Genomic DNA, 24,391 nt, shown 5'->3' on the forward strand with positions numbered 1-24,391 from the left:
TGGATGACTTAAAGTTCACTATCCTTTACTTTACACCATCCTGAGTATAATTGACCATGAATTTTCTCCCCTAAAATATCAGAAATTTTCAGGGGTTTAGTAGTCGTATCTGAGGTTTAAATGCTAAGCATATAATTTATAAGCCATTTCCCCATGCTTTTAAAATTCAAAATTGCCAAACCACTTATTAAACTTGCAGATCATTTAAAAAAAAAGATTTGCCTGTAGGCTAGAATTCAAGGTAAAATGTTCAAAAAACCAAGATGACCTCCCCCTGCCGCTGTGTTTACCTTTCCACTAAGTTACCGTGTCATATGTTCCTGCTCAAGCTAGAGGTTTCACACTGTAATAATATTGATGGGGATGATTACTACTTAATATTGTTTTATGTTTCCAGAGGGTTTTCACATATACTTTTTGTATAAATGAATCTTAACAGCAGCTCCAGTCAATTTAAGGAGACCTTATCAGCTTCAAATACCTGATAAGGAACTGAAGCCTGGCCAGTGTAAGCAGGAAGGGAAGAAACCAGTACCAAAGCGCTCTGACCACTACGTTTTAGATTTTTCAGGCATATCTGGGTAGCCCTTATTTGCTGGAATTATAAATGCTATCTTTTATAAGAAAAAAAAGAAATCTCAGACGAGGTATCTCCATAAAATTAGTTTCTTTGCAATATATAAATGTAATTGCAGGAAAGAAAAGTCTAGTTTACCGTTAGATTTTTGAAATATCTACACAGTCAGGCTAACTTGATCTCTCATCGTAAGTTCAGAGTAGTAGCTTTCTAACTTCAGCAGAGTCCCTAGGGTCTTAGATAAGGCTCATTCATTTGACTCCTGTGTTCCGTTTAGCTTTTGACTGCATTTTCAGCTCGTGGAGATTAACCCATGGCCGTGAGAGTCCAGACGTGGCTATAATAATTTCAGTGCACGCGTGACTCCTGTAATTGGCATGTGAGTTAATGACTCTGGAGCATTTTAACAGCCTCCTGGGGCAACAGTACAAGTGCGACGCTGCTTCACCAAGAAACTCACTCTACCTTTTGGGAGCAGAGTTTGGAAAACAAGACAGTCTCTTACGGCCACATTCCTAACGTCACTGCAGGGATCAGCGTGTTCACATCATCACTCTCACATGTTATGCTCGAAGCGTGTTACGATTATTGTGGGGTGTAAAAAGCAGCTCTGTGGACTTGTTTCGCAGTGCTTGGGTGGGTTTGTGTGTTTGGTTACAAGCCCAAAGGGAAAATGACTGATTTGTTTTTAGAGGACAAAACCTTCCTTTTCTCACATTTCCACTAGTTTAGCACAGGGGTCTGGGGCGGGGCCGGGGGACGGAGCGGGCAGGGGAAAGGAGCAGCCTTGCTGTCTCGATCCACATCTTTGGGCTGTTCCCTCTGTGCTTTCTTCGTTTCCTGTTCCTCGCCACTGTTGACCTGAAACTAACAGACTGCCAGAATATACTCAGAGTATATTCTGGATCAGTGGAGAATTTAACTTTGGGGTGTGCAAGCCCCCATATGTCAAAGGAAGGAGAGTTTTATAGAGGGGGAAAGAAACTGGAATTGGGAGGTCTATGGTAAATCAAATGTGTGGCTTTTCATTGTGTGAGTCCCTGCCAGGAAAGAGAGGTCTTTCTTCCTGTTGGGCTCTACGATCATCACAAGGCTTGAGAGCTCCCCCTTCTGGTCTCCTGACTGTTTGAGGTTTCTGTTGATTAATTTTCTTGCCCCACTAAGCCTTTGTTGTGAATCTTGCAGGTTGGTGGGGAGGACCGTGTATGTAAACCTAGATAGATTGTGTCCCAGTAGGCCACAGTTGCTACATGTGTTCAGGGTTCCTGCCTGAGATCCTTTAACCAGCTAGTTGGAGAGGATGATAAAAGAAGTTTCTCTTTGTTAATGTTGCTGGACTCAGATCTGCTGTTCTGTCCCAGACAGCTGCAGTTGGCTCTTGAACAAAGTGAGTCATTTCACCCCCTCAGTCAAAAATTCACATGTGACTTTACAGCTAGCCATCGAGGCCCTCCGTATGAGCAGCTTCGCGTCTGCAGACTAAACCAGCCATGGACCATGTAGTACTGTAGGACGGATTTATGCAAAAATATCCTCTTATAAGAGGACCTGTGTATTTCAAACTTGCATTGTTCAAACTTCAGCTGTACATCTTTGACTTAGCCTTACCTGCCTTCCCCAGTTCTTCTGTGTTAGGAGAGGGTTCTCCCTCAGCACTGACCCTGAAGACCATCATCGGTCTAGGCCACCAGAGAAGACAAGATGTTCTTGGGGTCACCCATGGGTCAGAGCATGGGACAGACTCACTCTGCCCTTTTCCTCTTAACTACAGGAGGATCACATTCCATGCCTTTTTTTTATATTGAAGTTTTTTCTTTAAAAAAAAAAAAAGATTTTCTAACTTGCCTGTGTTGGGTCTTAACTGGCCTGCAAGCTCTTCATTGCAGCCCTTGGGCCTCTCAGGTTGCAGCACATGGACTTCGTTGCCCCGTGGCCTGTAGGATCTAGTTCCCTGACCGGGGATAGAACCCACATCCCTTGCATCAGAGGGCAGATTCTTAACCACTGGACCACCAGCGAAGTCCCAGATGCCTTTTTCTGATGTGGATGATCTACAGGCCCTGTGATTACTTTTTGATCTGACAGTGGTTTAGAGAAGACAGCGTCTGGAGAGGTGGCATTGCCTCCTTTACGGTGATTTATGAGAACTTCTAGAGCATTCTCCTTTTTTTCGTCTTTCACTTGGCTGCAGCCTGATTCATTCCTTTACTGTCTCCCAGCATCCCAATCCCTGTGGCCCCATGATCACTGGTATCTGTTGGCCGCCTGCCTTGACCCCGTGGCTGCTTGTCTGCTGGTGTCTGAGCGTCCCCCCGGTCCCACTGCCTTTAAGGCCTGATTCACCTCCCACTTGCAAACCCTTTGCACCCACACCCTTGGCTTCTCCTGGAAATATATAGGAAAATGAGTAACCGCTGAAAGGAAGTTAAAATATCTGAAGTCTCACTGAACAGAAAAAGCTGACAGTCAAGGGATTCCTACAATCAAGGCCCTCCAACAGCCTTGAGACCCCGGAGCTGACTGGAGAAAACACCGCCAGGACCTCGGTCCTAGGCTGTGCGGCAAAACGAAAAGAATTTTCAGGCTGGATGGCTTCTTTAGAGGTAGTCTCATTCAGCTTCCATCTTTACTTGAGGAAACTGAGACCCCTGGTCCCACCGTTAGTAAATTAAAGAGTCAAGAATAGAGTCTTCTGTGACTATGGTATTTCCATCAGCCCTGTATTATTGCCATAGAAACCTGGTCATCTTTCCCACCCCTCTTAGCCCTTTTCTGGTGCCCTTGCCTTTTCTCTGACCTTCGTGATTCTTTTCTTATACAAGCAGTAATTTGCATATAATACACCCTTCATCTTTGGAATCCTGCTACACCCTTATCTCCACAAGTTCTAGATTTTTCTGGGAAGAGGAAGAAAAAGAGAGCAGAGGTTAATGCTTTGTCTGGAAGGTCCATCTGTAATGCAGTGATCATACCAGAGAGAGATCACAAGTTTCCCCTTGTAGTCAGAAGGGACAACTGATCAGCCTAGATAAGAAACGAGACTTTTGAAGCTTGTGAATATCCAATGAGGTTATTATCAACTCAGATTTTGGCTTCTTTATATAGGAGGCTTAGATTTCAGGGCTAATGCAGAGTCATGAAACACCTTTGGAGTATTTCTAATCAAATTATCTTTTCATTTTGCTGGTAGCTTTCATTGAAGTTTAAACTAAAAAAAAAATTTTTTTTAATGCATATATACTACCACTGCCCTATGTGAAGCTAACTGCAAAATATTCCATGACTGACCTGGTCAGATCTATAATTTAAAAGGAGCCTTTTTCCTAATTTTTAATTACTTGCTTGAAAAGATGTTTGGGAGCATTGCCAAATAGTTTTGTTTGTTTGTTTGTTTTTAAGTAACTATGATTTTAAGCCTGTCCACACACAGCCATCTATTATGCAATAATATAGTAAGACCAAGTCACACATCATGGTATGATTTCTGCTTTACATCCTTTCTCTTGATGTGATTGAAATGATTTCCCACTTGTTTGGAATAGGAAGCCTGGTTTGAAATGCTTAAGGGCAAAATTGTTACTAATTTGTAGCCTCCTTTCCCAAGGCTGCACTTAAACCATTAGGGAGCTACATTAAAATTTCTAAATGAAGCTTATATAAGCATTTATATCAATAAGTAACATTCTTCATACCCTGAGTTGTTTCTTCTGCTGTGTTCCTTTTATTTTAGCTTGTCTTCCTACATTACATATATTGTCTTATTTCCAATGTCTGCCTTCTCATCCCCCTTTTGATAAAAGCACCTCCAACTGCCCACCAAGTTGATTTCCTGACCCGCACTCCCCTTCTCTTTGTCAAAAACAGTTTCTAGACCCGTCTTAAGAGACTGGACAGTTAAAAATGGAAAGATGGCCTCTTTCTCCTGTCCCACTACCCTTAGTTCACTGGGGTAAAAAACAGTCCCAATCAGGAAACTTGACTACAAAGAAATACTCTCTAAGTGCTTATTGTAGTCATATCTGCGTCTTCTTGTCTTAATTTAAATTAAGGGGGGAGAGAGAGGGACGGACTCCTAAGGAAAAGAATAAGAAGAGACACAGCATTCCTGACCCATTTGAACTGGGAGCAAGGTCTTTGGTGGCAAATGTGTTCCTTACTCTTGACACAGTGACTAAGAGGATACAAGTGTGTGCTATTAAGTGATTTGCTGGTATTACAATTAGAATTAGAAAACCTGAAACTAACCTTTCAGGGAGTTGCACTGACATGTACTTTATTAAATTATCTCCCTAAAGCACATTATCTTGTCCTTGAATTCTGCCAGTGGGAGAGTTTCGTTACAAGCTAGCTTCATCAGTGTTTGCCAGGTCCTTCTCTTATGTACTCAGTATGCATAAAAGAAGATCAGGTCTCACGGACAATTTCTTTTCTCATCAGTCCAACCTGGAGGTTGAAAACAAATGTCCCAGTGATAAGTGTAAATTTAAGAAGCACGTACTTAACCTCAGTATCCTCAGAAGGAAAGAAACTTCTTTTATCTACCTCTCCAGACTAGCTGGTCAAAAGGATCTCAAATAGGGATCCTGATCATGTGTGCGACTTGTCTGTTGGGACAGTTTATTCATATTCACACACACTTATCCACCCCGCAACCTGCAAGATCCAAACACTTAGAAAATGTTACTCCACTGGCCTCTTAGTATAGTATTCTGTTGGGGTACAGAGGGTGTCCTATTCTGTACTTAATATTTAAAGAAACATTTGTTTAAAATTATGGTCAGTATTTCTTTTTTCCCTCAATGCTTTGAAAACTTTTAAGTTCTTGTTCAAATAGGTTGGACATTTAGACATGTTTCCTTCTGCAAGTAATGCTTGTGTTTTTGTGTGTAACTGTATATGCTTTGTCCTATTGCAGCCATATTTTCAGAAGACAAAAACACCACAGAGCCTGCTTATAAGGTTAAAAATGCCCTATCCATTCCCAACACTCCAGAGCCAACAACAACTCAAGAACCCTTGGTGGGCAGCCAGAAGAGAAAAGCAAGGAAAACCAAGATCACACACCTTGTCAGGACAGCAGACGGCCGGGTGTCACCAGCAGGAGGTACTCTGGGTAAGAAAAGGAAGTGCTTAGACAGAAAGGACCCGAGCAAGCAAGGGACCGTCGTGGCCTCAGTGGCCAGAAAATGACTCTAAGCCAACCGTGGGTCCTCTCCAAAAAGTAGGTCTGCTCTCTGGGTTCTCTCTCTGGGTCTCCTTGAGAGCTGGTTTCCTGCAGACTTGTAAACATACATGTTTTGGCTTCTGTGTTAAAATCATAGGTCTTTTCCCAAGAGCATATCCAGAGTTCCTAGGAAGAAAAGGTAGCTCTTAGTACTGTTAGCTGCCTTGTCTTTCTCAGCTTGCACAACCACAGATTCTTATGTAAATTCCCAAAGATCTGAGACTTTTAAAAGTACTGGATGAATCTTAGTCCCTGGTTCACTATTTAAGTCATTACAAGCCGGATCATCAGGTATGTAAACCCCTGAGTTAAGAAAGCAAGTTTCCCTCACGTCCTATACAGCTGATTCAGACCATCAAAGGAGCCTGAGAATGCGTCTCGGTTTCTTGGTTCTCTAGGCCACTCGGTAACCAGATATTAACTTACAGTGAATTTCTCCATTTTCCTTTGTGCCCTGTGGTCTGTTTGCTGTGCAGCGGCCTCTGTGGGAATTGCCTGGAGGGACCCAGGATAAGGAGTGGCGTCGAGAGGGACACTGCACATCCCCTTCACGTCTTGGGGTGCTCCACCAGCAGAGTGTTAGTGGCGTTCGCCGCCGCCTTTCTGCCTTTCAGTACCTCCAGCGTCTCATTCTTTCAGCCCTGAAGGAGGTGTTCCCTCCCCTCCCCCGATCCAGTTTCCAGAAAAAGCTCAAAGGTCCATAGTGACTTCTATAAATAGGAAAAAAACATTGTAAGTGAATGTTCTTTGAGGGTGATATTTATAAACACCTGATTTAGGTTAGTCTAGTTGGTGGACTCGTTGTATGGTAAGATAGAAATTAGAAGTCACTTAGTGGAGTTTGGGCACTTGTGTTTTGCATATGTAGATTGTTAAACGTTCAAGCATGTTAAAGACGCCCAATTCTGCTGTTACATAGGAAGTGAAGCTCACAGAGGTTGCATTTTGTTTTGGAACATACTGAACTACTAAGTGTAGGGTAAGGACTGCAATCTAGTTTTCCTAGTCATTAGTCTAGCAGGCTCTGCTCTCCTTATCCATTCTGGATTCTGTTCTATCATTTTCATATTGTATAAGTTGTTACAGCTTCTGTTTTCCTTGTGAGGAAGAGGGAAAGGTTTTAGAAAACATTCCCTTTTATGTGGAAAAGCATATAGCACTGTCATGTTCTAATATATGACATTTACAGCCTTTATATCAATTCCTTTCTATAGGTAAGCTGGTTTTTGAAAAATGATGAAGATTCCTCCCTCTCCTCCTCATCTGTAAGGGCTGCATAATGAAGTGCAATCATTTCTAGCACATGGATTGGTGTAGCATTTCGGCCACCTCTTCACAAATACCAGCAGGCCCTTTGTCTCCCTTGCAGAAGGTCTTCAAAGCAAACATGACAGTGTAGATCTCGCTGGGATGAGTTTAGGCCCTTCTAAGTATTGGTAACTCAGCAGAGGAATGCCCAACATGCACAGTAGGCATGCTGTGGCGTCATCAGAGTATTTGGTCAGTTGAGTTTTGCAGGGCCATTTTGCAGCATCCCCTGGCCCCTCTGCAGAAGTCCCTTGGGTTTTACTCTGACCAAGGCCCATTTTCCCCCTCTCTCTCCAAGACTGACCTAGTCTTTGACCTTGGATAAAACACAGCTCCTCTGCTGAGCTTCAGGGCATAGTGCTGCTCGTGGTTGCGGCTGAGCTCAATAAAAGAGTTTTACTCCCATGGAAGAAGAGGTTCTGTAACAGCCTTAATATTCCACGGATGACAGAAGTGAGCAGGAAAGCATATTAGCTCATTTCGCACTGTCTGACACTGAGTGTTCCGTGTCCCTTCTCCGGAGGAAACAGAGCGCTCCTCTCTCATGATGAGTTTCCCTTCCGCTGCAGATGACAAGCCCCGGGAGCAGCTGCAGAGGGGCCTCGCTAAGGTGACTGAGACAGGCTGCAGCGACGCGTGCCTGCACACCAGGGAGGCCGCAGAGACGCGGAGCAGCACCCCGGAGATGCCGGCCGTGTCCGCCTTCTTCAGCCTCGCCGCGCTGGCCGAAGTGGCCGCCATGGAAAACGTGCACAGGTTAGCGGTGGGCAGCCTCGCTGCCCTGGGGCCTGGGGGCGCCGTTCAGCTTCACCCGCTTTCACAGAACATGGGTGGAGACGGTAACGCACAGACCCATCTCATCCCTTCTGATGTGATTGGTGATACTTCCCACGATGATTGAGGTTCGGGAGACTTGTTTACCACGTGTTACTATTTAGCCGTTCGGGAAAATATAAGGGAGTATACGCCCGCCAAGAATTTTACTTTGAATATAGTTTATTCTGTGACTAAGCTTCGTTTCTGAAGAGTCCTGAGAGAGCAGAGAGAAGCAGTATTATCTAATCATTGGAGTTGTGGAGGCAAGTCTCAAACTGTGGGTTTGAGTGCCCCGTCTGTCACCTGCAAACTGTAAGGGAGACCTTGAGCAAGAGCATTCACTTCCCTATCCTCTTTTTTCTTCTTCTGTGCAATGGCTATCAGTGGTTCTCCTTTCATAGAGATGTCCTATAGAATAAACCTGGTGTCCCAGACCTAGCACCTGGCCACACCCCCACCGAGGATGGCATTGGTGGTTCCAGCAGAAGAAAACTGTGTGGTTTGAGAAAAAGAGCATCTCACCATCTGACTCAGGGCAGGCACAAGGCCTGGATTTATCTTAAGCAACCTGTGTTGGTTAGTCATTTATTTCTCTGGGCCTCAGTTTTCTCATCTTCCATTTAGCATAACGATATCCCCAAAGAATCACACAGTTGTAAGGAATCAGACGAGATCAGATGTGAAAGCCTTTTGAATTCAGTAAAGCCCCACAGAAAGTTATTAAGTTCTAAGTATATAATTGAGTGTTCTGCTGTTTAATGGAACATTTGGGAAGGTAAGAAAGTCTTCTGTAAATTCAGGTATTTCATATTTTTATTCAAAATGGATCACCCGCAGATGAGTTCCTTTCTTAGGTTTTCAGTCTTCAGCCCGAAAGTGCTTGAAATCCAGCCCAACTTGTTTACCCACCAGCCAGGCACCATTCTCTTTCACATCCAGGTTTAGGAAATGAACATCGCTCCATGGTGTCCGACTCTTTACGACCCCATGGACTATACAGTCCATGGAATTCTCCAGGCCAGAATACTGGAGTGGATAACTTTTCCCTTCTCCAGGAGATCTTCCCAACCCAGGGATCGAACCCAGGTCTCCCACATTGCAGGCAGATTCTTTACCAGCTGAGCCATCAGGGAAGCCCAAGAGTACTGGAGTGGGTAGCCTGTCCCTTCTCCAGGGGATCTTCCCAACCCAGGAATCAAACTGAGGTCTCCTGCTTTGCAGGCGGAGTCTGCAGGTTTAGGAGGCCCTGATGAAAGTTTTCTTCGTGTCTTGCTCTTTACCTATCATATTACAATTCTCCTGCTTCCTCACAAATAGCCTCTAGACATTTCCAAGAAGTCAAATTCCTTTTCATGTGTACACTGCAAGTGCCTAATAGCAAGTGAATGGTGACAGGCATTGTTAAAATCTGCTCAGGTCTCTGAGGGGGATAACACACGGACACTTCCCTACTCGGCGTTTCACAGTCGAGCACAGAGGACAAACTTGTAATGCATGCACAAAGAATTAAATATGTGCCTGAGTGTTCTGAAGTGCCCTCATAAATTGTGGAAATAGGAGGTCATATAAGAACTCGGAGAGGGGGTGATCATTCAGAGCTCAGGAGGAGCTCCCACGCAGCCGCCCTTGCTGCCGCCAGCGTCCCCTCTGAGCAAGACAGGTCAGGCCTCTGCGCTGTTGGCATCCCCACCCCGCGGCTGCAGCCCCGCGGATCGCGCACCCTTGCCCCTCTCAGCTCCGCCTCCCTTGCTGCCCGCGTTCATGTGCAGTCGCTTCCTCCCATCCACATAAGCCCACTTCTTGCCTTTGCACGTCCTCCTCCCCAGGGAACTGCTGCGCCTCCTTCAGTCCGTCTGTCCCTTGTCCTCTTGTCTGTCTTCCTCCTGACGTCCTGCACGATCTGTGTACACGCCCCTGTTAGACCAGCTGCCTCTCGGGGATGGGCAGATGAATGAGTGACTACCTAAGTTAGCTAAGAGGCACAGGAAAAAATGATTTGAGTAGAGGGTCTTCTTTTTTGTTTAACACATCCCATTGGAAAGAATAATATTGCTTATTAGAGTTTTCACTATCAACATAACAAATGGTTAGTGTCCTTAACATCCAGAAAGATAGCTTTTCCTGGGGAATGTTAGTTGTAACTCGAGCCCTTACCTGTTAAAGCAGAGTTACCAGCCTTCCCTCCATGGACAGGCTTAATGTAATTGTACCTGGGTTACACATTAATTAATTATTGCTTCGGCATCACCTAGTTCATAATTTAGAAGGTGGTCCACAGAGTTAGGGGTAAATATATATTACTTGCATTCTTGTCACAAGAAATCTTAACACTGGGTTCAGAAACCCAATGTAGAAAAACAGTTTTACAAAACACAGGAAGTCGGAAATTGAAATTAACCTTTGTTGAGAGCCTATTTGTTCACTAGAAGTTTTATAAGAACAGACTTCATTGTTTACTCTTAAAATCAGCTCTGCCAAGCGCCTCTTTTTTAGTTACATTTTAATGATGGTACAGGCAGTTAATTAACTCGCCAGGAACACCCAGCTAAACCAAGTCAGGATCTGAATCCACGTCTTTGAACTCCTGTGTCTTAGCATTTGCTCAGCAGTGCTGCTTATGCAAGCGTCTGTCCTGCCCTCGAGAGTCCCGAGGACTGTCGCTTGACCTGCCCCCGGGAGCTGGAGCCCACACGTGGTGGAGCCACATCATTGCTCGGCTTGTGCTCAGTAGGAAAGAATCCGCTCGCCCAGGCAGGAGATGGAGGGGATGAGGGCTTGATCCCTAGATCAGGAAGATCCCCTGGAGTAGGGCTGGGCTATCAACCCAATTTCTCTCTCCCCTCGATGTCTTTTTTTTTTTAACTGTACTCTTCATCTTTCACTTGTTTTTTCTTTGTATGTTTCCTTTTCCAATACTTATTAAAATATTTTTGACTTTTGTAATATTGTTACATATTCAACCTTAAAAAATACCGTTTTAATTTCATCTTCCTTGAACAAAGAGTTGAACATATTGAACAGTTGGTTCTTTAGCATCCCCACATGAATAAACAGATTAATCCAGAGGTTTGATTATAACACATATTTTGTTTTTCTAAAAAATTCCTGATATCTTAAGCTAAGTGATCGTTGGATTCTGAAATCCCAAAATGTTGCATTTATAGATATCTGTATTAATTTTCTTCTTTGTGCATCAAGAGACAGAAACTTGGATATAGTTATGGAGAGACACAGTTTGAATTTTAAAATTGCTCCTCTTATTTCGCATAATTTAAAGATACTGTATTGAAGTGGTCAATCCAGTGAAGACATTGCTGCGTGCCCCTATATTTTTCAGCGGTGCATGTGCCTTGTTGAGGCTTGGGAAGCCTGTTAGGAAATGTCACAGGTGTGTCTGATCGTGTCTTTTTAGGAGGAGAGGCTCTGTAGATGCTACCAAGAAATGTTCTTATAACCATGAAGCAAGTGGCATTTTTCTTCCTACTCATTAAAAAAAAAAAATGAGAAATAGACTATTTGCTGTAGATCCAATCCAAATGATATGAATTTCCATGAATTTTTAAAGTCTCGTCTAGAGTTCCGTCTCCGTATGTGTAGGTTTTGGCTCAGGATGACTGGCTTTCTCACACGCTGAAATTCAGAGCTGGTCCTCGCCTCCTTCCCTGCACACTCTGCCTCCATATGCCTTTGAGACGTCTCGTCCATCAGGAGGGCGTCACTGTTTCCTTTTCATTCATTTCTTCAGTCAGAGTTCACCTCTGCCGACCCTTTTACTGGCCTTCAGTTTTGACACTGGGCCTATTATTGTATATCAAGAAATGAGTCTGAAGATTATCAGTTAGTATAGGATAGCCTCCCCCTTGGTCAAGTCAAGGAAAGGAATGTGTCCTTTTTTAATATAAGAAGATCCAAAGGAATATTGCCATCCTGAAACCATCACCCTGCACTGAAAGTTTTCCACTTCTTAGGGAATTTCCCCAAATTTGTTGGTGCCTCGGATTTTGTCTCTACATAGTGGAGGTGCTTGTTTGAGGGCAGAGAGTATTATTGAGTTGTGTGAGAGGAATTGAGGTAAAAAACCCTTAAAAAAGAAAAGTAAAGATGCTTTAAAGCAGTTTTAATTAAAAGGCGTAAGGAATGCGTCAGAAGCGTCTGTTAAGATACATGGGAAAGCTTTTGCTGGTCATTCATCACGCCCTCTTATTTCTAATAACATCCTCTCAATAAGTGATTCTGTCTGTCTTTTCCCCTTGTTTTACAGAGGTCAGAGGTCAACTCCGCTCACCCATGATGGACAGCCAAAGGAAATGGCCCAGGCCCCTGTACTCATTTCCTGCGCTGACCAGTGACGCGCCCTTTAATTGTAAAACGTTGTGCTTTACCTACTACCCTAGCCTTGTCTTTACCGAGGGATGCCAGTGAGTCCGTGTGGTGGGAAATAGAGACTGCAAACAGCTGCTTGTTTGCCCTCCGTGGCCCAGATTCACTTGAAGCAGAAGTTGGCACCCTGGGCCAGTTTTGTTCTCTCAGAACCCAGAATCTTTGAGGGTGATGTGATCTGTCTGATACTGAGCGGAAACGGGATGACCTAGAGCTTTGCTTTCTATTGAAGGCTTTCGATGGTAACAGGTGGTGACTTGGTAAAAGGCTGCCTTTACTGTAGCTCATCCAGCATCTCTTTTACCAACCAGAGAGTGTGAAGCTAGTTTCGTATATTACCTAGTTATTCTTTCAAAACAAAAACAAAAAACCAACAAAAAAAGAAAAAGCAAAAACTGACGCACTGCACTAGTTATTATTAGATATTCCTAGTCTTTTTTGTACATGGAGATTTAAGTTCTAAGATGGTTTATATAATAGGTTATACCTACATTTATATTGTAGAATAATATTAAAATGCCTGTTCAAAGACTCCCAAGCAGCACGGGCAGGCAGATGTACCATTGTTAGTGGTGTATGCTCGGCCTCACGGTCCCTATATTCTGCACTTTTATATTTGCCACCAGAGTGGTAGTTTGCTGGCAAAAAGAGAAAGAGAGGAAAAAAAAATTACAATTCTTGCAAGCTGAATTTTTTTTTTTCTTAGCCTTGAGTGACCAAGAAGAATTTGCTTGGGGCAAATTGTGGCAAATATTTTCCCAGACAGGGGAAAAGTCTTGCAGATGACAAATGTTTTCATGCCTTGAGGGTTCTTTTTATTTTTTACACAGGGGTCTGAGTAACCAATGGATCGTTCATACAGACAAAAAAAAAAAAAGAAAACTATTATTCAGAAGTGACCTTAGTATTACTTCACTATTCTGAACACATTGAAGACACTCACCTCATGTGGACTTTGAGCTACAGACCTTTTACATCCATCCCAGACAGACTGGACGGGTAGCGATTGCTATGCACAGCCGAATTGGCACAGCAGATTTTTAGAGCCATTCTGAGTTTTTGTGATTACGGAGGTATTGAGTAAATGGTGAGGGAGGTGTGCCTGACCACAGTGGGACTCGCAGTCATAGATCCACCTGCAAGTTTCCTGTTCTTTTTTGTGTTTTGTTGAACATAAAACCAACCATACATATGCCAGTGCCAAGCGGATTAACTGGCTTAGAACATCCAGCATATTGACTCCACCGCCTGACGTTCACAGTGTCTTGTTCCTTAGCAACAGATGCAAAGTGATAAATCAAAATTAGTCAGCGGCTCCACATTTTACAGGGTATTTGTTCCATAGCACAAAGGATTTCCCCACTCTTGCATCACAGCACAAACTACCAAATTTTAATTGTTGGATTCCAGCAATAATTTTTATTGGTTTTCAAACTGGCGGAATTTTGATAGTGTTAGTTCGAGTTTGAAGCTTTTGAATTAGCTCTCTAAATGGTGACAGTTTACAAGGTTTTATCTAGCTTTCTTATTTATACTTGACTGAATTGTAATGATGATTTTTTTTTTCTAATCGTAATTTGACCTAATAGCCATACAAAAAATGACTCTATTAGTACTGACTAGGTTTAGCTTTTCACAGTTGTAGATACTACTTCGGTTTCGGTGCTGGAAAATATGTACATCATACTAACAGAATTGAAAAAGGATAGAGAGAATGGGGGTTTTTTCTTTAAAGCAGTTAAAGAGGGCAGCAGGACTTTGGAATGGTGTCCTCAAAAATGCATATTCCTTGTGAACATGGAGGAAGATGGAAGGTAGTAAGTAAGGTTAATCAGAGATTAAAAACTTCACCCCATTCACATAGAAATAAACCTGGTGGGCAGCCCCAGATTTTAGCATAGTTTTTTACTATGATGCTGTTTTATTAATATTTTCTAAATTTCAGAACACAAAGTAAATGTTTAAAAATTGCTGGGTCCTAGTGTTGGTGGCTGTTGGAGTCTTTGGACCACTTGCTAGCAGTGATTTAAAAATTATTAGCTAAAATCCCAAAAAAATTCAAAATCAACAAAAATTTTTTGGTGCAGAACATGCACCTTGACAATGGTACTAACTTATTATTCTCTAGAACACGTTAGAATAGATCTATTTTTGCCGGAGCCCCCTCCTTCCTTCCAGTCCTCCAATTACATTTCACTAGAGTTCCTTAAGAGATTGCTGTATATTCATGGGACCTTTTTTTAAAAAGAAGCGAAACAGAAGATTACTTTTTTCTATGTGATTAATATATCTTACTTGATCTGCTTTTCCTAAACCTCAGTGGCTTTTCCCTTAGGCAGGGGTGGGGGTGGAGGGCAACCTACTGGATATGACTGTTTTCAAGATACTTTAAAAAAAAACTTTTTGTAGAAATGCTTAATTTTTAAGCGGCTAGTCACTGAGAGTAGCAGAAATCCTGCAAAGCTTTATAGTCCTCTAGACCCTCGCCTTGTTGTTTCTCCGAGCAAAGTTTTGATTTCAGTAACAGTGCTTTTCTCAAGCCCTGAATCCACTGGAGAGGGGTGTTGGTGTTTTCAGGTAATAACATTTGTTAGCACAAGTATTTCAGACCAACATGTAGTCCCCCCCCCCCCGCCATTTATCATTTTCATTTCACTTCTTGCATTCTTTTTTATTTTGGAAAATCATATTGCTATGGTGTGTACCTTAATCTGCCAGCAAACACCATCTACACTAACATTTGTCCCACAAGCATCCTTGAGAAAAAGTTGTTGCACCTTATGTATATCTCAAGCAAACCAAAATATAATGCTCTTCTGCTTTGTTTTATTCTAAATTGTTGTATCATATCTTTCTGAAACCATTCTGAATCTAGTTGAAATTATCAATATTTATGCTTCTAACCTTAATTTCTGGATTCAAACCTGTATATAAATCTTTTGAAAAACAAAAAAAAATTGTCCTAGCCCTTCTCTGTGATGCTGGAAGTGGATGATCAGTCTCAGATGGAGACGCAGTACTGCTCCAGTTTTCTTTAGCCTTTTATTTATTTAGTTATTCTGGGTGTTTTCCTATGTAATTTTGAAGTGTGTAGAGTATATAATAGTAACAAGCTGCAGCTCTAAGAAGCTGAGTGAAAGAAAGAAAATACTGTAAGACATCCTTTTTAAGTTTTTATTTGTTTGGTAAACTATAATGAGATAAGGAAAAAGAAAAATGTCCTACAGCCACATTGAAGATACAGGTTCTTAACCTCAAATTAGGTTAGTTTCCAGATTTTAGATCAAAATTGCTAATTAATTAAAGCCCCCCTTTTTTTTAAAGGCTATGTCATACTCTCGTAATCCTGACAGCCTTTTCCCCTCAAGTTTTGGAAATATATTTATTTAATTCCATCAGATGAGCTTTCTACCAATGCCCCCTCAAACCCATGTTGAACTCATCCCCATGTTATCACGGTTATTCTAGTTCCTGATATTAAAACTGCTGCAGAGGAAAAAAGTGATGGAACACTATGAACAAAAAGGAGCATTTGAACTAGTCTGGTTATTCAGAATCCAACGTGTTTAATCCCCGTCATTCCCTTATCAAGTCAGATGCTACCCTGACTGAGTCCTAGAAAATTTTGTTTGCACTCTGTAGTCCTTGGCTCATCATATGGAAGTGTTTGCACCTATGTAAAATCTCACGCAAATTATAAATCGATAACAGCACTAGAGTAAGCTGAACACCGAATGACCTGTTTTGTTTATACAGTGCGGGGGGAGGGCTGCGGGCATCCAGGAAGTCTGTTCCAAGTGTGGCGTTTGGCATTAATGTGAAGCAGTGGGACCATGCTGCCTGCTAACTACTGTATGAATCCTGTGTGTTCTGAAGACCAGCAGCTGGAGGCCGGCATCCATTCGGCAAAGGGGAAGCAGCGCCGCTTCGCCGGGGAAAAGGAATTCCTGCGAGGCCTGGAGTCATCACTTAGAGGGAGAGGCGGGGTGTGCGCCACGCTGCGAGGAGGCGCCCCTTTGAGCGCAGCGCTCCTCGGGGCCCTCAGACGAGGCCAACCCCGACGGGCTGCCTCGGCTTCAGCAGTTAACTGCAGTAAGTCCTGCTTCCCAAGTTTGTCTTGTTTTTGCTTCTGCCTTCAGTGCCACTATTTTCCACTGCAGTGTTTAGACTCACAAACCACCTTCTCCAGAGAGAACAATGTATTGCTGAAAATGGGCAGCAGAAGCCAATGCTCTTAGGACATTTGACCTACAAAGTATTCAGAGTGACTGCTAGGTGGGAATTAAATCTTAGCCTTCCCCACATAGGACCTTGTTTTTGCACCTTGTAAAGAGTGTACTAATTGTTAATTAGGTATTGCTTTATTTATACAAGTATTCCCAAAGAATTAGATTTGGATTTTGTTTTTATTGGAGTGTGGGGATTTTTTTTAAAAAAGTATCTTACATAGATCAACTAACATCATACTTACAATATTCAAAAAAAAAAGAAAGTTTTCAGTTCATCTTACCATATCTGTCTGGTGAAGTATTCAAGGTTTGATGGACTGCTTTGCTTTCATTTTGGAAATGATAGTGAAGTTTTTTATACCCCATATTACTGTCCTGTCCTTTTCACTGGGGACATCATCTTCCTCACATGATAGAAAAAGAAGCAGCAAAAGAGTAATCAAGGCAGATCCATTTGATTCCCCTCACACGCCTCCATCTCTGCTTTCCTTAAAAATATATAAATACACATTTTCTTCGCACATACAAAAAAGCTTCTTCTCATGGCCAAATTTTATTGGTGGTGGTATGATTTATACTAACGATTGAAAAGCAGAAGCCTTGTGCTTGGAACTTTGCTGGCCACTGTTTTCTCGTTGCAGCCAGTGGTCAAAATTGATCCTGCCCCTTAAATCGATTTTTATGCACAGAACCTAGTTATTGTGAACATTACTACTCTTTCCAAAGATTTTCTAATAACTTGGGCCAGAAGTGGTTACCGGGTAACACAGACCTAATTCAACGCCTCCATGCCCCCCACCACACATCAAGTCTTACCTCACAAGCTCCAGCCTGAATCACAGAGGTGCATGTGTCGCAGACTAGAGTGACCTTTGCCCCCCAGGGGTGGTCCCGTCCCCTGCACCCCACATTAGTGCCTCAGCTCCGAGCAGCAGAACTGGGGGAGGGGAGGTTCGTGACCTGGAGCTCAGCATATGCTTGGCAACATTTTCCTCATTTCATTCGCACTAAACAAGTCTTGCTCTCAGGAATTTGTCAGAAAGGAATAAAAACCACCTGAGATTCCACATACCAGATTATGAACTTTTCTCACAGGTTTGAATTGCTTACTTACCTGTCAAAAATTAACCACAGCTTCATTTGACCACCGGATCTTAAGTCTGTTGACAGTTTTCAGCATGACCGAATCGCTCATTTTTTTTGCTTTCAGAAATTGGCTTGGTTCTCTTTAGAGTTGGTGTAAACATGCCATGTAATAAATGATTTCCACTTAATGGTACAACAGAATTATTGCTTTCTTAGATGTATGTGTAGTAAAAGTCAATATACACATTTATATAATTTCTTTCTTCAAAATCTTATACTTAATTTGATATTTCTAAAAATTGCACATGTAAGTCATGTGTATAACATGCTAAAGTACTTTAACTGTGATCTTAAAACTGAATAAAAATATTTAATAAAAATTTGAAATATTTTAAAGATATTATTTAAATATATATACATATTTTTTTGGTTCAAACTACTGACCATCGTGTATATGCCTTCAGTCTACCACTTCCACTAAAAACTAGTAAGGAAAATACTTTAATACAAGTAAGACCTCTCAGCTGTTTCAGAATGTCATGTGACGGTCTCCTCAAAACTCTGCCTGAGATTCACCACGGCCTGAGCAGCCTTGGTTGCCTTCCCTAACATGTAGAGCAGAGGTCGTCCCTACAGAAGGAAGAAGAACGCGTCAGTCCATGTGCAGAAGAGCCGCCTTGGAAAGTGTGACCTAATTTCCCCGAACCAGTAAAAGGATTGGAGTAGTATCGTTAAGACAGTAGGATAAACACAGACCTCAGCTTTGCTGAATAGGATGTTCCCGAGACCTAAAACCTTGGGTCTCCTGGGTTTGTTTTTTTTCCAAATCCTTTGGAATGGCCCATGAGTGCACATGCTCACACACGGTATAAATATTGGGTTGGCCAAATGGTTCATTTCTATTTTTCTATAACATCTTATGGAAAAACCCAAACGGACTTTCTGGCCAACCCAAATCCATATATAGTATGATTATGTCACAGCTGTTTGCATTCAGACAGATTTGGCTCCAAAGTGTGGGTCCACCCATTTACCACAGGCTTCTTAACCTCCCTGAATCACACTTCACTTACCTAAATGATGGTAATAATACCTTCTTAACACCACTACTGGGATAAAAAGGCCATATATATGAATATGTTGGTGTGGGGCATTGTAAGAGAAATGCCCAATAAGCGGTAATTGTTAGCTGTATTTATTTCAACTTGAAGGTTGATATGTTAGTGCATTCAAAGGAGGTGCTAAGTGTAACTTCCTCTTCAGAATGAACCTCTCAGGCCCTTGGGGTAAGGTGTTTCAGGAGATCTGATGGAATGAAAAGCCCATGATATTAGGGTAATTTCACATAGCTAATTCATACTTCCGTGTGTAGTACTGTAAAGACTTTTCTAGGAGATCAGTCTGCCTAATGAATTGTCTTTTCTAATACTCAGCACACTTCCTTTGCACTATTGAGAATAAAGTATATTGGGGGAATATATACCGTGCCAAAGAATGTGAGTTGAGTTAGAAAAAAGGATGACAACATGCACGTGTGTGTGGTTTTAGGATCCTACATATATGATTACATCTGTCCTTTTGGGTAGAACATGAAACTTGTTGAACAATAACATGGTTCTTACCAGTAAGTGAGCTGAAACTAATACTGCATTTCATGCAAACTTGAATGAAAGTGAAATTGTTAATCACAATGTATCAGAAACCTCACCTTTTTGAAATACGGAAATTTTCAAATAGATACAAAGGCAGAGAAGTTAGTGTATTGAATTCCATGTACCCATCACCCTGTATCAAGTGCCTGTATGTCCTTAGATCCCATTTCATCTGTATTTCACCCATTTTCCACCATTTCATTCCCCAACTGAGATATGCATACCCCAGAAGTGTGATTTCATGTATAAATACTTCAGATACAGTCTTTAAAAGCAAATATTTTGATATACACAAATATTCATTATATGTATCACCTCACAATTCAAAAAGTATGTTTCTTGTCCAAAGCAAAAGAAATTCATGACCCACACAGTGCTGGGGTGAAGGTCATTTGAAATTTAAAAAACACTGGGTACCTCTGTACTTGACCTTTTTAAATTTACACTCTCTAAGCAGAGTTTAGTAATCAAAGATGGCTTTTCATAACATGTTATTTATTTAGGTCGTGCTTTCTATGATTTTTTTTCTAGTTAATGTCTAAAAAGGCCCAAATGCTAAAACTTAACAACCATATAAAACTTTTAGTAACTTGCTATGTCCTTTACATTTCCCGGCAACCCTATCCCCACTACATTTTCTCTGCCAGACTTTTAAGAGTGAGATCTGTTCTTGTAGGGGAGAAGTAGAGACAAAATTTTCGATGAACTTTAGAAGGCAGGTTCCCAAAGACTTAAAAATCTGCAATCCTGGGTCAACAGGCCAGAAATTAAAGCATAAAGTGAAATCCTTTGCTGGAAGAGATAAAATGATAATTCCTACTTTAAGGCTCAGCTACTTGGAGATCCCTTACCCTAGAGAATTTCACAAAAGGTCATTTTGTCTTTGGATTGTGTATTGCAGAGTCAGACGAAAAAAGGGGATTGAAAGTTTCTTGAGAACGATGGAGAATGAAAGGGAGAAAAGGAAAGTTCATACAAACAGGTCTTTAAAAGTTCAATGTCTAAAAGTGGTTTTAAAGCCAAAATCAAAATGGTTTTAATGCCAGCATGGAAATACTTCCAAGAAATATACTCGAGTATGTCTTGATTTTTTTCTACTATTGGATATCATATCTGTGGTGCTTATGAAAGACATATTAAACATAAAAATTCATATCTTCCAGAAATAAAATATGGAGGCACTGAAAATACATTAAAAGCAATATACTTGGTAGATGCAAAAATAGCTCATAATTTGCTATCTAATATGAAGCATTTGTTTGAAATATATTGAATAGAAAATCAATACTGATATAATTTAAATTTTCTTTCCCTCCAAGATACAATCTTTGAAATGAATACTGGAGAAATTTAGATGACCTTTTATAAAATAACTTAAAATTTTTACTTCTCTCATGCTGTATCTTGGCTTAGGTATTTATAGCAGTGTATTAAAAATAAAAGTGATATTTTTGACAAGTCCTCAAAAACTGAACCCTTCTTGTAAGTAGAATATGAAGTATTTAACACATAGAAGCCTGGCCTCACCTGCATTAAACCTGTATTGGGTGTCAGTCAAAATCAAAACTGTGTTGTTAGAATAAATACAATAGAATTACAAACAATATACAGTATACATACAAAAATTACATATACTGTGCAGTTTTTATTTATAAAAATAAATACAATAAAAGCAGTGCTTCATCCACTTCTCTGTTTCAAAGCCCGTAAAAATTAGTTCACCTCACTTGTTTTAGCTCCAAAAGAGTTCTCTACCCGTATGGTATGTCCGTTAAATAGCTGTCATGCCCTCCAACAATCCAGTCATTCCTCAGTTCTGTGATGGATCCCTGCTATTGGACCTGCTAAGCACCAGCAAGGCAGTCTTCTGAGGGTGTGTGGTCTACTGGGGTTAGAATTGGTCCACTGAAATGCAATACAAATGAAGTTGGGCATGGACAGCAAACAGCAAGAAGTTACCTACAAATTCATGTGAAACTTGGTAATCTGCATTTTGAAGACTAAGAAAGTAAATGGGTGTTTTGATGCTGTTCTACCTTTTTTTTTTTTTTTTCAATGGCATGTGGGATCTTAGTTCCCCACCAGGGATTGAAACTGTGTCCCCTGCAGTGGAATCACAGTCTTATTAGCCACTGAAGAGAGTGTTAGTCACTCAGTTGTGTCTGACTCTGCAAACTCACGACCATTGCCTGCCAGGCTCCTCTGTCCTTGGGATTCTCCAGGCAAGAATACTGGAGTGAGTAGCCATGCCCTTCTCCAGGGGATCTTCCCAACCCAGGGATTTTGCAAACCTGTGTCTCCTACGTTGCAGACAGATTCTTTACCATCTGAGCCACCTGGGAACTTGATAATCTGCATTTTGAAGACTAAGAAAATGGATGTGTGATACTGTTCTTTTTTTTTTTTTAATGGCATGTGGGATCTTAGTTCCCCACCAAGGTTTGAAACTGTGCCCCTGCAGTGGAAGCACAGATTCAACCACCGGACCACCAGGGAATCCCTGCTCTACTTTGAAAGAATAAAATAATGTTAATTTATCAGATCTCTGAGGATGATCCATGTTACAGCATTTAACGTGTGTCCCAGGGAATGGGACCTCCCTGCTACACTGGTTCCAGGGCTGATGTGCAGTTAGATGGCACGTCTGCAGCCTTGGCACCATGGCCTAAGGATGTCAGAAGTCGCAGGGTCGAGAAGCGCAGTGTCAGCAGTCGGCCTTAGGGCTGGAGAAGTGATCGCTTTAGGGTTGGAGAAGTGATCGCTTTAGGGTTGGAGAAGTGATCCCGGAGGCAGATAGGAGGATTCCCGCACTTTGTTTTCCTTCCTGCTGGGCTGTGTATCTTTTTCCCACCTGAGTCCCAGCTCTTGCATCTTGCTAAAACAGCACACTGTCCACTCACAAAAGCTGCTTTCTCTTTTCCCCTTCTTCACTTTCTTCTCCACTGCGAATATCTGTGAGGTTTTTGTGGCTGGGTGAATGACTTAACAAATGCCTTTCTCCACGGGTCTATTGGGAAAGATTCTCATTTTTCACGTGTTCTGCCACCATTTCAATTTGGATCTCAACTGGGCAAGTGAGTCTTTTGCTAATCCTCACCATTTAAAGAGAACTTTACTACAGGAAGAACTTATTCTTACCTGGGACTCTTCAGGATTACTTCCTATGTACTGAAAGCTGAGCCTTTCCTTTTCAAACTAAACATTCACCTCAGCACACCCAAATCAATATTCCCATTTTAAAAAGAATCCTTTAACTCCAAATCATCTGCTTTAGGAATTAAATTGTCTCTTAGATACGGAAACTGCCCTGTAATGACTGTCTGAATTCGGATGTTTGAGAACTTGTAAAGAGTTTAGTTAAAGTTCATCAGCTGTCTGTCTGTGACCCCCAAATACTCAAGTCAGTGGGATCCGTGTTGCTAAAAGTCCTCACTGGTCTTCCTCTCCCCACATCCCAAAGTATCCTGTGTGTCTTAGTCGCTCAGTCGTGTCCGACCCTGCAACCCTGCGGACTGTAGCCCGCCAGGCTCCTCTGTTCCTGGAATTCTCCAGGCAAGATCGCTGGAGCGGGTAGCCATTCCCTTGTCTTCCTGACCCAGGGATCGACCTGGGTCTCCTGCACTCCACGCAGGTTCTCTACTGTCTGAGCTACCAGGGAAGCCCTACATCCCAAAGATCTGACTTCAAAGGAATGGGTCACATATAAAACATTTCCTGAGCAGCACTTGTGTGCTGAGGACTGAAGCAACAGCAAAGGGGTCTTCACACACCTGCCCCAACCCACCCGGTGGGCGCTGAAGTTTAAAGGGGATGCGGAGGGGTTGCCTCTAAAGCGTGCCACAGTCCTCCCCAGGAACACCACTGAGACTGGAATCAGACCAAGATCTTTTTCTGCTGTGTTTGGGCATGTATCCATGTGAATTACTATTTTAGGGTTCCTCTTTCACTCCTACCCACACATCCAATATTCCATATGCCTTCTTTTAAAAAACAAATGGCTGTCTGGTCCGGGTGGGCACTTTTCCCTTCCGAGTCGGCTTTGTGTGACATTCTGGCCCGCCGCGACCACCACCACCTGCTCCTCGGCCAGCTTATCTATTTTAGACAGAGTCTGTCGCAGCTTTGGAGCCGACTGCAGAGAGCGACGTCAGTAATTGGTGGCGGCAAGATGCACAGAGTCGTGAATTCACTGATGAGCAGCTTTCCTGGGGAGGCGCAGTGACGGCCGGGGTTGAGCCCGCCAAGTGGGAAGACGGCGCAGAGGCCGGTCCCGGGAAGACGCGGCCTCGCCGGGCGGGACAGGCCTGGGTCCCGGGAAGACGCGGCCTCGCCGGCGGGACAGACCTGCCAAGGCCCACCCTTCCCGCTGAGGACCGGTGCGCCCGCCGCCGTCCTCCACGTCTCCGGGCAGGGCCGAGGCTTCTGAGAAACTGCTACCGAGGAGCAACGCAACTTAACTTCTCAGTCCCTGTCCTTTGCTTCCCAGCCAACTCTACAAGAAGGTTAAAACTTTTAAACTGCAATGTTCGCCTCATATTAACTTAAACCATTACAGGCACACCTCGGAGATGCTGTGGATTCAGTTCAGACCTCTGCAATGAAGTGAGTCCACATGAGTTTCCCAGGTTCCCAGTGCGTGTAAAAGTTACCTTTGCACTATCCTGTAGTTTATTAAATGTGCAATGGCATTGTGTCTAAAAAAAATGTGCATATCTCAGTTTTAAAATACTTCATTGCTGAAAAATGCTAATTATCAACTGAACTGTCAGGGCATTGTTGTAGTAACATCAAAGGTCACTGATCCCAGATCACCATAACAAATGTAACAATAACGAAAATGTCTGAGCTATTTCAAGAACTTTCCAAACTTGACACAGGGACACAAAGTGAGCAAATGCTATTGGAAAAAAATAACTTGTTTGACCCAGGGTTGCCATAAACCTTCAATTTGTTTAAAAAAAAAAATTGCATTATATGTGACGTGCAATAAAGTGAGGTATGCCTGTACCTTCAAACGTTACGATATACAGATAGTTCTCAGATTGGAAATCAGGCAAAAGTATGATCCATCTTCTTGTAAATTTTTACTTCTGTTTTTAAAAATAAAGCTACTATATTA

At 42.2% G+C, this 24,391-nt stretch overlaps 1 protein-coding gene across 13 annotated transcripts in view; it reads left to right on the forward strand.

Moving 5' to 3' along the window:
* Window positions 1–18,020, forward strand: part of BBX (BBX high mobility group box domain containing) — a 288,912-nt gene extending 270,892 nt beyond the window's left edge. For all 13 annotated transcript variants that reach the window (XM_043892960.1, XM_043892974.1, XM_043892961.1 and 10 more), the window contains 3 exons: window positions 5,493–5,690; window positions 7,679–7,865; window positions 12,187–18,020. In XM_043892960.1, coding sequence (XP_043748895.1) covers window positions 5,493–5,690; window positions 7,679–7,865; window positions 12,187–12,274 — 473 coding nt within the window. In that variant the 3' untranslated portion in view covers window positions 12,275–18,020. The remainder of the gene's footprint in view (window positions 1–5,492; window positions 5,691–7,678; window positions 7,866–12,186) is intronic.
* The last annotated feature ends 6,371 nt before the right edge of the window (window positions 18,021–24,391 follow it).

The sequence above is a fragment of the Cervus elaphus genome, chromosome 31 (assembly GCF_910594005.1).
Source record: "Cervus elaphus chromosome 31, mCerEla1.1, whole genome shotgun sequence".
Classification (NCBI taxonomy): Eukaryota; Metazoa; Chordata; class Mammalia; order Artiodactyla; family Cervidae; genus Cervus; species Cervus elaphus.